Source organism: Hyla sarda, chromosome 1 (assembly GCF_029499605.1).
Source record: "Hyla sarda isolate aHylSar1 chromosome 1, aHylSar1.hap1, whole genome shotgun sequence".
Lineage (NCBI taxonomy): Eukaryota > Metazoa > Chordata > Amphibia > Anura > Hylidae > Hyla > Hyla sarda.
Genome location: NC_079189.1, coordinates 144,632,953 through 144,650,701, shown reverse-complemented (window position 1 = coordinate 144,650,701; position 17,749 = coordinate 144,632,953). Strand labels below are relative to the sequence as shown.

Sequence of the window (17,749 nt, the reverse complement as noted above, 5' to 3'; positions counted from 1 at the left end):
GTGTTTTAAGTTCAACTCCATACACTCACCATGTCTGACCATGACACATAATTATTTTAACTATTTTACATTAGCATGTTTGATCAGCATAGAAAAAGATGCAGTCCTCATAAAAAGTAGGATTGTATACAGTGTCTAAAGGAATGATTAAGAAAGAGATCCATTATATGTACCCTGTACATGGGCATTCAAAGTTCATTGATGCACTTACATCCAAAGTGAAACTTATTTCATTGCTCCATCTTATACTCCGAAGTGCTGTTTCCTCTAGTTCTGCCCTTGCGCCATGTTCACACACCTTCTCAAAGCCTAACAGGTCAGTGAACTTATATGTTCATGTTGTATCCTGTCAATTTTTTTGGCAGGAACTAATATCGAAACCTGATTTAAGGAAAGAGCAAATAAAAAAATAACCTCAAATGTCTAACAATTTTGCACCATTAGCGCTTGGATTCAGGTTGAATTGATTTCTGTCATGAACTGTGAGTCTATGTGGCTTCCAATTACTAAGTCCACAAAGTACGAAGCTCTTCTAGAAGTTCCCTTCTCAGTTCCATTCTCAAAAGTGATAACTTCTTTAGTTCATTGAGGGTTAAACAAGGACAATGGTGCTGGCTCATGCAAGGGGCAGATGTCCACTTTACTAGAGAGACTTACTAGGTGGAGCAAAAGCAAGGTTTTAGAGGAGTAAATGGACAGCATGTGTTAAGCACAAAAAATGGTTTAGAAAAACAATTTACATTGTTTGCATTTGCATACCAGAACGAGTAAACAATGTCAACTTGTACACGTTAACATAAAACAACAATGTAGTGATGGAGGGAGATAAAATCACATGTTGCATTCGTCTACACAGGCACTAAATGGATTGCAGATACTACAAGCCCTGAACATCCTGGCACTGTGAAAATGTGTCATCTTTCCACAGTATGCTCAAGCCTGTTTGGCCATGTTGCCAAATGGGATATTGGCCCAATGATGATTGCTTCAGGACAAACAAACCCTACAACACATTACACATAGCATACTCCCAGGCTGGCCGTGTGCAAAGCTGGACTTGCAGAAACGCGTGTCCATCATCTGCAGGGTAGACCAGACGAAAGGTAGATCAGAAATTGGAGTATCTTGGCCATTGAAAACAAGGACATTTTTCTGTAAGCCCTTTACAATGCTACATGGCCTGTGATATGCATTAAACAGCTCTGGCTGGACTTGATGTATTTGTACAGGACAAGCAGGTAAACAGCGCATACAGAAACCGGAACAAAACATCTTATCTAAAATAATAATAAAAAAAAAATTACACAAAAAAAACCATAGTGCAAAAATTTCACACATTATATCTATATAAAAAAAAGTTCAGTTGGCACCAAAGGTGATAGTCTGTTTTGTGAGAGGGTACAATACAATGTCCGCTGTATACTGCTAACATTTCTGAACAAAGTTCTTTGGAAATATCCCAGTTTTCCCGTACAGCTCTCCACTCATCCATTCATCGTCTACCAATTCTGGTGCAGTGATTATATCACCAGCCTGTGAAGGAGGGCAAAACACTTCAGATTAATGTCAAGTACTATGGCATAGCTACTAAAGATACCACAGGTAAAGCAATAGTTAAAACAATCAGTTTTCAGTCAAATGTACTGCATACTGCAATGTGAACATGTACCTAATACTCACTAGAAGAAGCTTTACATGCAAGATAATGCAGAAGATTTGCTGATTTAGAACATTGAGTGTAAGTGAATAGTCAAAATTTTGTGCGATTGGAAAGTTGAAATCACATCTGCAAATCTTCTGGCACTGTAAAAATGTTGGTTGCAACTCTGTGTCTAAATTCCATACTATAACTTACGATATTAACATAACTGACGATATTAACATGGGACCACATTAGCCCATTAAGGATCAGGCCAATTTTATTTTTGCATTTTCGTTTTTTCCTCCTCACCTTCTAAAAATCATTACTCTTTTATATTTTCATTTACAGACGAGTAGAAGGGCTTGTTTTTTGTGTGACCAGTTGTCCTTTGTAATTACATCACTCATTTTACCATAAAATGTATGGCAAAATAAAAAAAATACTATTTGTGTGGGGAAATTGAAAAGAAAACCACAATTTAGCAAATTTTGGAAGGTCTTGTTTTCACGCTGCACAATTAACGGTAATAATGACATGTTTTCTTTATTCTGTGGGTTAATACGATTGAAATTATACCCATGACAACATACTTTTCTATTGTTGTACCGCTTTAAAAAAAATCTCAAACTCTTAACTAAATTAGTGTGCTTAAGATCCCTCTATTCTGACGACCTATAACTTTTTCATTTTTTCCGTATAAGCGACAGTATGAGGGCTCATTTTTTGCGCCGTGATCTGTACTTTTTATTGATACCACATTTGCATATATGAAACTTTTAATTATTATATATATATATATATATATATTTTTTTGAATTGTATGTGACAAAATAGCAGCAATTTTTTTTTTATTTTTATTTTTTAAGTTTACGTCATTCACCGTACAGGATCAATAGGATTATATTTTGATAGTTCAGACATTTACGCATGCGGCGATACCAAATATGTTTATTAATTGTTTTTTACTTTTTCTTGTTTACACTTTCTGGGAGTAAAATGGGAAAAAGGGATGTTTACATTTTTATTGGGGGAGGGGATTTTTCATTTTTTTTTACATTCTTTTTTACACTTTAATAATCCCCATAGAGGACTATTTATAGCAATCCAATTTGATTGCTAATACTGTTCAGTGCTATGCATAGGGCATAGCAATGATCAGCGATATCGGCTATCTTCTGCTCTGGTCTGCTCGATCTCGGACCAGAGCAGAAGACCCGTGGAGAAAGACGGAGGCAGGTGAGGGGACCTTTGTCCGCCATTATGTATGGACTGATCCCCACGGCACCGCTGTGGGTGATCCCATCATCCATTTTACCGACTGCACTGCCGCAGATGCCATGATCTGTATTGATCATGGCATCTGAGGAGTTAATGGTGCAAATCAGCGCGATCGCTGATGTCCGACATTACCGGCGGGTCCCTGGCTGGACGTACATTTAGTCCTGTGTTGTTAAGGGGTTAAAAGTGACTGATTTATATTTCACAAAGCATACTGAGTTATATGACTATAATGTAATTTGGATTGCAAGACCTTACAATTGTTACACGTAAATATTAGTGATACAACTTATCCATGATTAATCTTGATACTGTGCCTATGAGATACAGTCACTCTTAAAAGAGTTGGTCCAATTCGCAAAGTTATCCCCTAGCCATAGTGACCAGCTTTAGACACAGAGTAGCAACAGCAGGTAAAATATGTATTGGACATGTCACTATTTTCTCACTAAATATATTTCTAATGTGCTATTGACATGAAATTTTTACCAGATGTTGGTAATTCATATATACAAAGAAACCATAATAAATAAGCTTAGAAATTAAGTTATGCATAATAATTTCAATTAACACAGGGAAAATGTATTGAACACATGAAGAAAGGGATGTGCAAAAAGGCACGGAAAGCCAAGACAACAGCCAAAATCTATCAGTAATTAAAAAGCAATTCAACCCCTTGTCAGGGCAAATTAATATCAGCTGTTTCAGTCCCAACTGATGGCCTACAAACAGGTCTCATAGCCAAGGTGCCACATAAGACACATCTCATGATGGGTAAAAGCAGAGAGTTGTCTCAAGACCTTCACAACCTAATTGTTGCAAAACATAATGATGTTGATTACAGGCGCATTTCTAAGCTTCTGAATGTTCCATTGAACACTGTTGGGGCCATAATGCAGAAGTGGAGAGCTTCAAAAAGACCTGGCATTAGCACATACTGTTGTCTCAAAGAAAACAGTAAGTAATGACTCCATTGTTGAAGCTTGGTTAAGGTTTGTTGAACCTTATTTAGACAATCCAGTGAAATACTGGAAGAATGCAGTGTGGTCAGATGAGAGTAACATGTATAGATACCATAATACACATCATGTTTTGATGAGAAATGGCACTGTATATCACCCTAAAAGCACCATACCAACAGTGACGTTTGGAGGTGGGAACATCATGAAGTGGAGTTGCTTTTCTACCAGGATAAGAATGAAACAAGGGTGGACAATTCAGCAAGACAATGATCCCAAACATACAGCCAAAGAAATGGTTTCAAAGAAAGACAATAAAGCTGTTAGAATGGACCAGCCAGTTACATGACTTAAATTTCATTGAAAATCTATGGAAAGAACTGAAGGTAGTGTTTTTTTTATTGAATAAGCCCACGGAACCTTCAAGATTTATAGACTGTGTGGACGAATGGGCCAAAATCACCCCAGAGCAATGTATGTGACTATACAGGAGGTGTCTTGAAGCTGTCTTTAATAATTATCACTTTTTTATATTCACTTTTTTCCTGTGTTATATCACATTATTAAACATAACTTAATTTCTGAGCTCATGTGCTTGGCTTCTTTTATCTGGTCTCAAGGAGTACAATAGTTTTTTTAAATACCTTGAATGAAAGTTCATCCTCATTCTCCCCACTGAAGTCATAAAGTGCCCGAGCCTTTCCAGATTTCCCTCCCTGAGTTTGCCACGCTGTTTGTCCTACAAGAAACACATACAAATCACTACGGATAATAGAAATATCATGCTTATATCAAATCATTATATATGGTTTCCGTGTATTACAGAACAGTTCTTGTGGATTTACCACCTGAATATGCTGCTTCATACATAAAATAATCATAACATTTTTTTAAATTGGTTAATCAAAATCGCTTTGATTTCTGCTATTTGCATAAAGTAGCCAGTACTTGGTTCACAGCTTAGACTGCCCAGTACTGCTCTATGACTGCTCTATGACAGCCTATCCTAAAAAATCACCTAAAGTGTCAGGTACTTTCTAATGTATCTTGTGTTACAATTGCTCACTATGGGGGAGATTTATCAAAACCTGTCCAGAGGAAAAGTTGCTGAGTTGCCCATAGCAACCAATCAGATCATGTCTTTCATTTTGCAGAGGCCTTTTCAAAAATGAAAGAAGCAATCTGAATGGTTGCTATGGGCAACTCAGCAACTTCCCCCCCCTGGACAGGTTTGGATAAATCTCCCCCTATATTCAAGACATCCAGTTGCTGTCATAGGATGTAGATACAATTGTATCCAGTTTGGCCAATAAATTCAAAAGAAGCTACACAAATCACTTGCTGTAATGTATTGGTCTACAAACTGATGCTCACCGGACAGAAAAGTGTATGTATGGGTTTCCGTTCTGTGGCTTTAAAGTGGTACTCCCATGGAAAACTTTTTTTTTTTTAAATCAACTGGTGCCAGAAAGTTAAACAGATTTGTAAATTACTTCTATTAAAAAATCTTAATCCTTCCAATACATTTTATGGGCTAAGATGAAGAAATTCCAGCTCGTTTATAGATCTAATAGCAGTCTTTATTCACACGAAGTTACATCGATCACAGGTACAGGACAGGATGTGACGCGTTTCGGCCAGGTGCTGGGCTTTTATGGGCTGTATACTACAGAGGAAGTGCTTTTCTTTTTGGATTTCTCTGATGCCAGGACCACAGTCCTCTCTGCTGACCTCTTCTGTCCATTTTAGGAACTGTCCAGAGCAGCATATGTTTGCTATGGGGATTTTCTCCTGCTCTAGACAGTTCCAAAAATGGACAGCAGAGAGCACTGTGGTTGTGACATCAGAAAAATACAAAAAGAAAAGCATTTCTTCTGTAGTATACAGCCCCTAAAAAGTACTGGAAGGATTAAGATTTTTTAATAGAAGTAATTTACAAATCTGTTTAACTTTCTGGCACCAGTTGAAAAAAAGTTTTCCATGGGAGTACCCCTTTAAACATGTGTGTTCTCCTTCACATACAGCAAACTAATATTTGGAAAATGGTGAGGAACAGTAATATGAACATTCATATTCGTGTATCTGAACATTCAGGTAACTTTCCAGGATAAGCTGTCATGTCTGTGTACATAAGAAGCAGCAGTATTCCTGGCTATTATATAACTTGCTTCTTCTTCACTTGTTTTCTCTTCTACAAGCTTCAGCTATAATTTTCAGTTGCTTCTGAACTAGTGGGTAGATACTACCTACTATGATGTGTCCCATACACTGCACATGCACAAAAAAAAAAAAAAAAAAAAAAAGAATCCTGATCCCCTATATCTGTAGAACATCTATCTATATCTATATCAACAGACATTGATGATGCTTTATTACATAAAAACAGAAAAAAGTTTTAAAAATAGGGCCTTAAACCTTTGCAAGAATCACATAGCTAAAACATTTATAACACTTAAGACACATATCCATTTTATCCATCAAAACAGCACATTATGTTCATCACATCTATATGATATACGCATGAATGTGTGAGAATGGAGTCTTACAAAAGTGGCATAAAGGTGTGAGAGATCAGACCTAGGGCAGAGCTTGTTTTATTGCAGTCTATTAAGATTACATTAGAGCCATCTATCATGATCCATGAAGCCTCCTAAAAATATATTGCTAGCGTGTCTAAAATGGATTACTTTCCATTCCCAGCATTTCTGGCTACTGCAGGAGTAACCATCTGCCGAAGGACCAAATCTTCTTTACTATTCACTATTCGCTGAAAATGTGGCAAGATTAGAGCTTTAAAAACAGATGTTGATTTCTCCACAGTCTGTCATGACAACCCAGGTCGGCTGTACCTATCACAATGCAGCTCTGTAAGAACACAGTGCATGGCTAAAAAGACTTGTTCAGCCTAGAGTAAAAAGTCTTTTCACATCAGGGTTTAAAGGACAAGAACCTCTGGAATTGCTTCCCACGCTTGATTCACTATTGAACAGAGTCTGTAAATCTCTAACGATAACCCTGCCCGCTAAGGCTATGTTCGCATGGTGGAATGTCCGGCACTTGGATGGCTCGTAAATTGTCCGTCTCATAGACGGCACTGCATTTCGTGCAGACAGGTCTATACTTTTTGCAGACACCGGAATATGAATTTCCACAGATTTGTGCCTGAAATCTGCAGCGGAACATCCACAGCTAATAATGTGTTTTTTGGGGGGACATTTTCATTCCAGATTATGCAAATGAAGCTTTAAATAAAGTAGTGGGTGTAAAAAAAATCCTTTCTGTGGATCCACAACATTTATACAAAACTGCAAATGTAGCCACAGAATTTATGACACTAAACAGATAGGTTACAGATTTTAAATCACGTTCTACGGGCACATTGAGAGAAGATTTATCAAACCTTGTGCTGGGGAACAGTGGAGCAGTTGCCCAAAGCAACCAGACTAGTCCTTTTTAAAAATTACAGCTGGAATCTGGTTGCTCTGGACAACTGCTCCTCTGGCTTGATAAACCTCATGTGCTGATTTTTTCTCTCTAGTATGTGACTAAAAAATTTATAATCTCATGCACAGAAATTCCACTATGGAAAATCTGCAGCATAACTGCTACGTGTAACACTTCCCTAACTCTTCTGTCACATTGTTCTGTGCTTTTTCTTTGCTACTTTGCATATGATATCTTATCTTGGCTAAGTAGCATAATACACGTGCCATTCTGTCATTAGCCTTTCACATATCTCCATGGTGATAATGAGGTGAATTTCACAGTGTAAAGACGAGGAAGATTTTTACCTGTTTAGCCACTATATGTCAGCAAATATAAAAACAAAAACAAAAATTAAAACAGCCCCAAAAAAATATCTTTACAAAAAATATTTAAATGGCCACTGTCAGATACAAAAACTTTTTATATGTTGTACATCTTGGCAAAAACTTTCTAATATACTTCATAGGAAAATGTTAATTTCCTTTTTATAGAAATCATGGCTTATAAAATCATGGCTTTGTCCAAGCTGAAGCACAGGCAAAGTCCAGTAAGTGAGGGTGTACTACCACTCCTCTGTGCTCTCTCCTGTCTGATAGTACTCCTCTGTTCTCTCTCCTGTCTGATAGGACTCCTCTGTACTCTCTCCTGTCTGATAGGACTCCTCTGTGCTCTATCCTGTCTGATAGGGCTCCTCTGTGCTCTATCCTGTCTGATAGGGCTCCTCTGTGCTCTATTCTGTCTGATAGGACTCCTCTGTGCTCTCTCCTGTCTGATAGGACTCCTCTGTGTTCTCTCCTGTCTGATAGGACTCCTCTGTGCTCTCTCCTGTCTGATAGGACTCCTCTGTGCTCTCTCCTGTCTGATAGGGCTCCTCTGTGCTCTCTCCTGTCTGATAGGGCTCCTCTGTGCTCTCTCCTGTCTGATAGGGCTCCTCTGTGCTCTCTCCTGTCTGATAGGGCTCCTCTGTGCTCTCTCCTGTCTGATAGGGCTCCTCTGTGCTCTCTCCTGTCTGATAGGGCTCCTCTGTGCTCTCTCCTGTCTGATAGGGCTCCTCTGTGCTCTCTCCTGTCTGATAGGGCTCCTCTGTGCTCTCTCCTGTCTGATAGGACTCCTCTGTGCTCTCTCCTGTCTGATAGGACTCCTCTGTGCTCTCTCCTGTCTGATAGGACTCCTCTGTGATTCTCTCCTGTATGATAGTACTCCTCTGCGATTCTCTCCTGTCTGATAGGACTCCTCTGTGATCTCTCCCACCTGATAGTACTCCTCTGTGCTCTCTCCTGTTTCATGTACTCCTCTGTGCTCTCTCCTGTCTGATACGACTCCTCTGTGCTCTCTCCTGTCTGATAGCACTCCTCTGTGCTCTCTCCTGTCTGATACGACTCCTCTGTGCTCTCTCCTGTCTGATACGACTCCTCTGTGCTCTCTCCTGTCTGATTCGACTCCTCTGTGCTCTCTCCTGTCCTATCAGACACAGAGGAGTGCTAGCCCACCCTCACTTACTGGACTTTGTCCATGCCCATGCTTCAGCTTGGACAAAGCCATGATTTTGTGAGCCATAATTTCTATAAAAAGGAAATAAAATTTTCTTATGAAGTATATTAGTAAAGGTAATGTTTTGTCAATATGTACAACATATTAAAAGTTTTTGAATCAGACAGTTCCCATTAAAAAAATGTCACTTTCCCTCGAAAGAACTGGTTTAAATAATATTTTTTTTTTTAATAAAAAAGAGACTAGTAATAGCCACAAATTCATTTTGTTAAACTTTCAAAAATGACACTATGAACTACAGGAGTTGGACAAAAATAACTAGAACAGGGCGAAGTCTTCCTGGCACACCTGTCATCACTGGTAACATCCCCATTTATTCAGTCATGTAGCATATATCCCTGTTGATAAATAGATTTTTAGAACACATCAAGAAATAGTATATTTGTCAGTTATTTGTGCAATATGTCAGACCTGAAAGAGTCCCAAAGAGGAATGGTTATTTGTGCATGGCTGTTAGGGGCAGCTTTGGTTCAAGATGCTAAGTTAAGTGTGTCTAGATCTACTGTATCCTTCATCACATGTCAGGTTGCAAATATTGGCAACATCTGTAGGTGTGGTCGAAAGTCAAAGCTTGGCGTAAAAGACAGATGAGCTCTTGTTGCTCTTGTAGCCAAAACCCACAAAACTGTGCAGGGTTGAATGCATGTTTAAGGGCAAACGTATCAGTGAAAAACAGTCAGACGTGCACTATACAAAGATGGTATCCATGACAGGTCTGCAATAGCCAAACCTTTATTGACAATGCTCCTATCCACACTGCTCAGTGCATTAGATCTTCATTGGAGGAGCATGAAAATTTAATTCTGCATCTATCCTGGTCAGACCAGTCACCATATTATTTAGCCTGTGTGGGGCATTCTTGAGAACAAGGTTAGGAATAGATTCCCACCAATCTGCTGCTGTCAAGGAATTAGCAACTGTATTAATTGAAGAGAGGAACAATACGAATACTCATGATTTAGATTTGGTTATTGCTTCAACATTGTAGAAGAAGAGCCAGCACCAGACTCTGCCCATTGTGCAACTGATCCAGTGGATTGCCAGACCCTGTAGTATCTATTTCCTTGCCAGGAGATTACAGCACAGGTCAGAGATCTGCTTTTATTTAATTCCACCAAAAAGAGCAATGTGTTAGCAGGTATACTGCCTTTGTAAAGCATGCTGCACTTGCTCTTTATGGTGGAATTTAATAAAAGCAGTTCTAATGGATCCCTGACCTTTGCTATGATCTCCTGCATTATCATGTAGAATTGTGTATCTCAGTTGTATTATGTGCAACAGAGATACTACTCCTTAATATGCAGATACATAATGTATGTCATATCAGGAGTACAGGGCTTTGCATTGTATAATGAAAAGCATTTTACATTATACAATGATTTCAAACATGTTTAAAATGAACTTTGCAGAAATGAGTATCTCAAAATCTAATGAGGCCTTAGGATCTGATGCTGGGGAAATGTCTTGCTTGTCTGCATTATCACTGACTCAGTTATCATGGGCCCATATTGTGCCACAGTGTGCCTATGATACCTAATCCTACAGAACATTGGAGGCTGTATTATAGAGGTACTCTCCCCTAGGAGCGGTTATTTAGATGTGTACTATGGGGTCATATGTTCCATACAAGGCACTCGGATTGTCTACGGATCTGTAAAGCTGCAGTGACTGTGTCGCTGTAAGGTTTCTTGCCTCTACGGCAGTTTTTTCTGGGTTAAGCTAAAGCAACGTTATTTGATTTAATTCAACTATTGCTAAAGTTGTACATACAGTTATATGTTTATTGGCCGTATAACATGTATTCCTCTGTTCACTCAGATAGAGTAAAGCAAAAACTGTACAATCTTGAGGAACGATTTTGTCTTTTGCTGGTTATCTATATTGGTGGCTGGATTATATGTTTTAGCGAAGGATTAGAAATGCTTCTGACTCTGCGTAGCATTGGTTATACCCCATATTCACTATTCATGCTCCACTGGCAAGAACATTTATTATCCGAAATGCGAAGGCAACAAACTTGTGTCAGCAAGCCTATTTCTGATCTACTGGCCTATGCATGTATCTATACCTAATAGGAATTGTATTATCCCTGAAATGTGTTTAGGAGGCACATCGACTATATAAAACAAGCTATCTTCCTGGATTTACCAGAAATTTCAGTCCTAACACACAAGTCACGTAAAAACTGACAACTAAGCACACTGCTGTCAGTGGCAAAGTACTGAACACACTTCTACCCCTCCAGAGAATCTCATACATTATTCACAGTTCCCACTGATGGACTGCAAAGATTTGACATCTATTTCTTATACAGCAATCTCCACTCATCAAAGCTGTGGCAGTATCGGCCTGATCACAGGGGTATTTTACCACTGTAACCTGAGGTTTTGACATTTTAAATTACATACACACCTGAGCAGAGCTGTACAAACGCAGCCGGCAGAATCCCTTCTCTGCCATTCATTCGTCCTTTGTACCACTCAGAGTCCAGTCTTTCTATAATCAGTATTTTGTCTCCTTTTCTAAAGGGTAAGTCATCTTCTGACTCTGCGGTGAAATCATACAGCGCTTCATACCATTCCCCAGAAAGTCGGTTTAGCTATGATAGGGACCGAAAGATACCAGAGACATAAGTAGCTCTTATAATTCTGCATTAAAAAGTCACATGCAATTATATCCAAAAGGGGCTCACAAGGCTGCAGCCATAAAAGATGGAAAATTCCTTTCAAAGACTAAATGTCACAAATACACCGTAGCTGCACATAAACTACCTGAACATACACTACATTGCTGAACAGATTATTACAGTTACAACAATTCTTAATACAGATGATTCAGAATCAAACTGTATCGGAACAGTGCAGTAAATAATGTATAGCGATGTACGAACAGAATATAATCCTTCACTGCTGAGTAAGTGCTCAACATTCTTTAAATCTCTGCTTTGTGTCTATGAAGGGGAATAATACTACTACTACTACTACCAATAATAAAATGGGAAAAAAAAATATGTTTATATCCAGAGGCTAAAAACCCATATACGGCTAAGCCTGGGTTCACACTGCATTTTTTTTCAATTTAACTTGTCCACATTTGCATTTTCCTTTCTGGTTTTCTGCTCTGTCATAAGAAAATGAAGGCGTTTCAGATATCAAACATGATGGAATCTGCCACAAAGCCTTCTCACAGAGCCTCCTATTCAGATATACGTGCAGCTATGGTGTATTTGTGACATTTAGAATTTTCCATCTTTTATGGCCGCAGCCTTGTGAGCCACTTTTGCCAGTGTTAAAGGGGTATTCCATGAAAAAAACTTTATTTTTTTACATCAACTGGCTCCAGAAAGTTAAACAGATTTCTAAATTACTGTAAAACAACTTAACTCCATAAGCTCATACGTACTGAAAGGATTAAAAAATTTTTTAAAAGAAGTAATTTACTAATCTGTTTTACTTTCTGGAGCCAGTTGATATATAAAAAAAGTTTTTTTTCCTGGATAACCCCTTTAATGGATATTAAACATCGCCTTACGTCTGTACTAGTTTTTAGGCTTTGATTGTTAACAAGAACTTTTTCATCCACAGACATCTTAAAACATGAAGTATAATAGAAAGTTGGAAATGAGTAATCAGAGGGGTATTCACATAGAGGACATTTATGGCATATAAACAGGATAGGCTATACATATATCTGATAGATACAGGTCCTTGCAAGATAGAGTGCACACTGAGGAGTCATGTAAACAGCTTAGGCTCTAAAGGCAATAACAGTCCATAGTGTGAAAGGAGCCTGTCTTCTGTAGTGAGATGAGGAGAGCAAAGAGACCAATAGAGAACACTATTCTAAACACTCAGACCATGACAGATTAAAGCATTTCACATGTCCACACATCAAAAGTTTATAAATGACAGAGACCCTTCGATTTATTGATATAGAACATAAAAACCCCTTTATTTAAGAAAAAAAATGCCTAATGTGTAGCACTTTGATTTCAAGCTAAAGCTTACAGGACAAAAAAAAAAAAAAAGAAAATAGAACAGTTAGCTAAAGACAGATGGCTCACATTTTGCTTATAAAAATCCCAAACCACATACCTGTGCAGAAGATGCAGATGGTTTATTCTTCTGAGAATCCCGGGAATCCGGGGCTAAAAAATGAAGGAAAAAAAAAGATTTTACAAGAAATATGGCGTTCCTAACTGTATTTACAGACTTGCAGTGAGCAAAGATGTCCCGTAGAGAACTTTTTTTTTTTTAGAGAAAACCTAGCACTCCGCAGTTCATTAAATTACCTGTAGTCTTGCTTGGCAAGTCTTCTATGATTTCCACAAAATTGATTGGAAAAATGCCAATATGTCCTTTCAGCTCTCCCTTGGCCCATTCATCATTAATGTATTCTCTCAGAATGATGGTGTCACCCTCACTAAAGCTGAGCTCATCCTTCTGATCGCCAATAAATTCAAAACGCGCAACACAATGTGGACCCCTCGAAAGAAGCATTGACAATAAACGCATAATGCCGACTGGTATTTACGAATAACATTATCCAGTAAACTACAAATCTTCCATAACACAGTGATAGAAAATGCAATGATTCAAGGAGCTACCCAAGCAAGTAAGTCGCTTTCATGTTCATAGAAGAAATAACTAGCAGTTAACCTTTGCAGGCATATTACAGAGAGGCATTAAAGGGTTATCCCAGTAACAAAAAAACTTTTTTTCCCCATCAACTGGCTCCAGAAAAAGTTAAAACAGAATTGTAAAAGATTGTAAAATCTTAATCCTTCCAGTATTTATCAGCTGCTGAAGTTTAGTTGTTCTTTTCTGTCTGACCACAGTGCTTTCTGCTGACATCTCTGTCTGTCTTAGGAACTGTCCAGAGCATGAGAGTTTTGCTATGGGGAATTGATCCTACTCTGGACAGTTCCTGAGACAGAGAGGTGTCAGCAGAGAGCACTGTTGTCACACAGAAAAGGACAACTCAACTTCCGCAGCTGATAAGTACTGGAAGGATTCAGATTTTATAATAGGTAAGGTAAGTAATTAACAAATCTGTTCAACTTTCTGGACCCAGTTGATATGAAAAAGTATATTTTTTATGCTTACCGGAGGATCCATTGGGGGACACAGAGACCGTGGTTATATCTTGCTGCCACTAGGAGGCTGCCACTAGGCACCAAAAACCGCGCCTACAGAATCTGAGCTAATCAGTTTAGTCTAAAAAGCAATAGGAGAGGACCGACAGGGAAAGAAAAAACAACAACTGTCTGAGGGAACCACAGACTAAAAATAACTGAACCAACCCCTGGAGAGACAACCGAACCAAAGACTCCAGAACAAAGGGTGGGTGCTGTGTCCCCCAATGGATCCTCCGAGAAAGAGATTTTACGGTAAGCATAAAAAAATCTACTTTTTTCGGCTGGCTTAATTGGGGGACAAAGACCGTGGGACGTACCAAAGCAGTCCCCAGGGGTGGGAGAGAACCCAAGCAACTCAGGTGGAAGGCTGTGCCACAGCCCCCTGTAACACCTTGTGATCCAAGCCGGTGTCAGAAGACGCAAAAGTGTGCACCTGGTAAAATTTGGTAAAACTGCCGAAGCCCTATTGCGGGGAGCCCAGGAGGCCCCAAAAGATCGGGTGGAATGAGCTGAGACCTGGAAAGGCAGAGTCTTCCCTTTGCAGCGGTAGGCTTCCGAGATGGCGGAACGGATCCACCGCAAAATGGTCGCCTTCGAAGCAGGAAGTACCTTATGACGAAAGGTAGATTTGAACAGCCCGAACCACAATGAAGCAAACATTCCATGGGTTTGGACGGAGCTGGGCAGAAGGACCGGAGGACGATATCCTAATTCAGGTGAAAAGAAGAGAGCACCTTTGGTAAAAAGGTGGGGATCGGTCGGAAAACGACCTTGTCCTGGTGTAGGACCAGGTAGGGGGGGAACGGCAGGAGAGAGCTGCCAACTCGAAAACCCTCCGCATGGAAGTGACCGCAATGAGGAAGGCCACCTTCCAGGAAAGGACGCAAAAAGAGACACATCCCGGAGAGGTTCAAAGGGAGCATCTTGTAATGCACTGAGAACCAGATTCAGATCCCATGGAGGAGTAGGAGATCTGTACGGCGGAGCCGCATGAGCTACGGCTTCCATGGCCACCACCATCCGACCCAGGACTTCCATGCAGAACCAAATGAAAACTGGAACAGGACAAGGGTGGAGACCAACGCTTGTTGACAGAGAGCGGCGTTTGTCCGGCGGAAGCCGAACCTGTCGAACTGGAGTCCCAGGAAGATCAGGGATTGGGTGGGAGTCAGGTTGGACTTTTCCTGGTTGATCACCCAGCCGAAACGGGACAAGGTCTGTAGAGTGAGAAGGAGACTCTCCTGATTCTGGTCCCTGGTTGGAGCCTTGACCAGGAGGTCATCCAGGTAAGGGATCACAGACACACCCGGGGCTCGAAGGATGACGATCGCCGCCACCAGGACTTTGGTGAAGACCCTTGGGGCCGTGGCCAGGTCGAAGGGAAGGGCCACAAACTGAAAATGGCCCTCAGGAATGGCGAAGCGGAGATACCGCTGATGAGCCGGAAAAATTGGGATGTTAAGATACGCGTCTCGGATATCCACCGATGAAAAGAAACTCTCCTTGATCCATGGACGCCACCACAGAATGTTGAAACTCCATACAGAAGTGACACAGGAGTAGGTGGTGGTTGAGAAGCTTCAGATCCAGGATAGGAGGGACGGAGACCCCTTTTTTAGGGAAGATGAAAATATCTGAGAAGATCCCCGAAAAACGCTTCTTGGGAGGCACCGGGACGATCACTCCCTGAGCGAGAAGGGTCTGAAAAATGGCGTGGAAGGCCGCCGCCAAGGAAGGAGAACGAGGAGGTGAACGAGGTCGGGATAAAAAAAAGCAGTCCCTTGGAAAGGAAGCAAACTCGATCCAATAGTTGTCTGAAACAACATCTTGGACCCAAGAGTCCTGTACCTGAGCAAGCCAACCATCCCGGAACAGGGACAAATGACCTCCCACCCAAAAAGATTTCATAGGTGGGGGCTCCCCTTCAGGCAGAGGGAGGCTTATGGGTGCCAGGCTTGGCTGCAAAGCGGCCTGAACAGTTATCCGACATTCAGGAGGGACGTGCCTTGAAGGAAATCCGTACAGCGGAACTTGTTCTGCGGTAGTAAGGAGCTCTTACCCCCCATAGCCCCGGAGATAATCTTGTCCAGGTGTTTACGGAAAAGCTGGACCCCGGAGAAAGGAAGTTCCAAGAGAGACTTCTTAGAAGCAGCATTGGTGTCCCAAGCCTTCAGCCACATGGAGCGATGAATCGCCACCAGGTTACCTGTAGCAAAAGCCGTACAACGAGCAGACTACAAGGAAGCAGAGCACAAGTAGTTTCCAGCATTGGAGAGCTGAAGTGCAATATCTGCCAAATCTTCCGAAGGGGCCCCAGACAAAATGCCCTGACGGAGTTGTGAAGCCCAAACAGATATGGCTTTGGACACCCAAGCGAAAGCAGGAAACAAAAGATGCAGTTGATGTAGTTGATTTCGACAGACGGTAAACCGGAGGATCCACAGCAAGTGGTGGCATCCATTTCGCAATCAAGTCCTGGGAAAATGGAAACTGCGCCTGAATTTTCTTAGTTCCTTGGAAGCGTTTGTCTGGATGCTTCCATGCCGCTTCCAGCAAGGCGTCAATTTCAGCATGAGAGCTAAATACCTTAGGAGAGCGATGGGAGCAGTGGAAGGAAACTTCTGGAGCTGGTTCCGAAGTTCTGGAGTCCTCTAGGTGAATAGTGTCCCTGATGGCTGACACCAAGCTGTCCACCATGTCGGACACGCTGGTTCGGTACTCTGGAGCAGAGATAGAACCCGATGCCTCATCTTCAAACGTACCTTGCACATAGATTTGGAGACCTTGGACAGCGACCAGAAGAGCGGCCCATAAAACAGGGGCGCTGCCGGGGAGGAGCGAGACCCATGTGAAGAGCACCTGTCCCGAGCTCGGGGTTCCGGGGAAGAGCCAGCAGATAACACCTTAGGGCGCTTGTGACATCGCCCGAAAGGAGGATCAGGTGAAACTAAGCGAGGCGGGCGGGCGCAAGGAATATCATTCCAAGGCAGTAACCACAGAACGGGAGACACATGCCAGGTCGGAAATCGACTGAGAAAGAGAGGAGACCCATTCCGGAGGAGAAGCAGAACCCGCATGTTCCGAGGGAACATCATGGGTGAAAGAACCAGGAGGGCTGGGGCGCGCAGTAGTGCAAACTGGGCAGTTGGATTCAGCAGAACCACCAGGCATTTTGGTTTTGCAGCCCACACAAGAGTAATAAGTCACTAGGGCTTCGGTCACCTGTCTGGAGGGAGGTTCAGGTCTGGGGTTGGACATAGGTGTAAGAAGAAAAAAAAAAGAGAGAGAGTCAGCAATCTCACCCAGGTCCTGTGTCCCGTAGATGGAGAGGCAGGTTACAGCTGAGAGGAGCAGGCACTTTGTTAAAGCAGGAGAAGCAGGCTGCAGCAGTGAGGAGGAGCAGCTACTCAGTCCAGGCAGGAAGGGAGAGAGAGAAGAGGGGGTCTGACCCCCTATAAGGAGGGGGGAGGCGCTACAGGAGCTGGCATGGTCCTTCAGAAAGCACATTGGTGGAGAGGAGGGAGGTGCCTGGAAAATGAGGGAGGTGCCTGGAAAATTACCCTCTAAAGCGCATATTACAGGCCAGCAGAGGAGAAGGTGGGGGGGCAGGGCGGGAGTCCCGCTGCGAGCCATGTGAAACAGGGAGTGGGCGGAGCTAAAAACTGTCGAGCAGGCCGCAGGCGCGGCCTAAATTAA

General features: G+C 41.5%; 1 protein-coding gene across 2 annotated transcripts in view; it reads right to left on the bottom strand.

The window, feature by feature from the left end:
- Positions 1–17,749, bottom strand: part of SH3D19 (SH3 domain containing 19) — a 108,264-nt gene that overhangs the window by 494 nt on the left and 90,021 nt on the right. For both annotated transcript variants that reach the window (XM_056562815.1, XM_056562816.1), the window contains exons 17-21: positions 13,208–13,401; positions 13,011–13,063; positions 11,329–11,515; positions 4,524–4,618; positions 1–1,533 (exon numbers count right to left, since the gene is read on the bottom strand). The exon at positions 1–1,533 is cut by the window's left edge and continues 494 nt beyond it. In XM_056562815.1, coding sequence (XP_056418790.1) covers positions 1,426–1,533; positions 4,524–4,618; positions 11,329–11,515; positions 13,011–13,063; positions 13,208–13,401 — 637 coding nt within the window. In that variant the 3' untranslated portion in view covers positions 1–1,425. The remainder of the gene's footprint in view (positions 1,534–4,523; positions 4,619–11,328; positions 11,516–13,010; positions 13,064–13,207; positions 13,402–17,749) is intronic.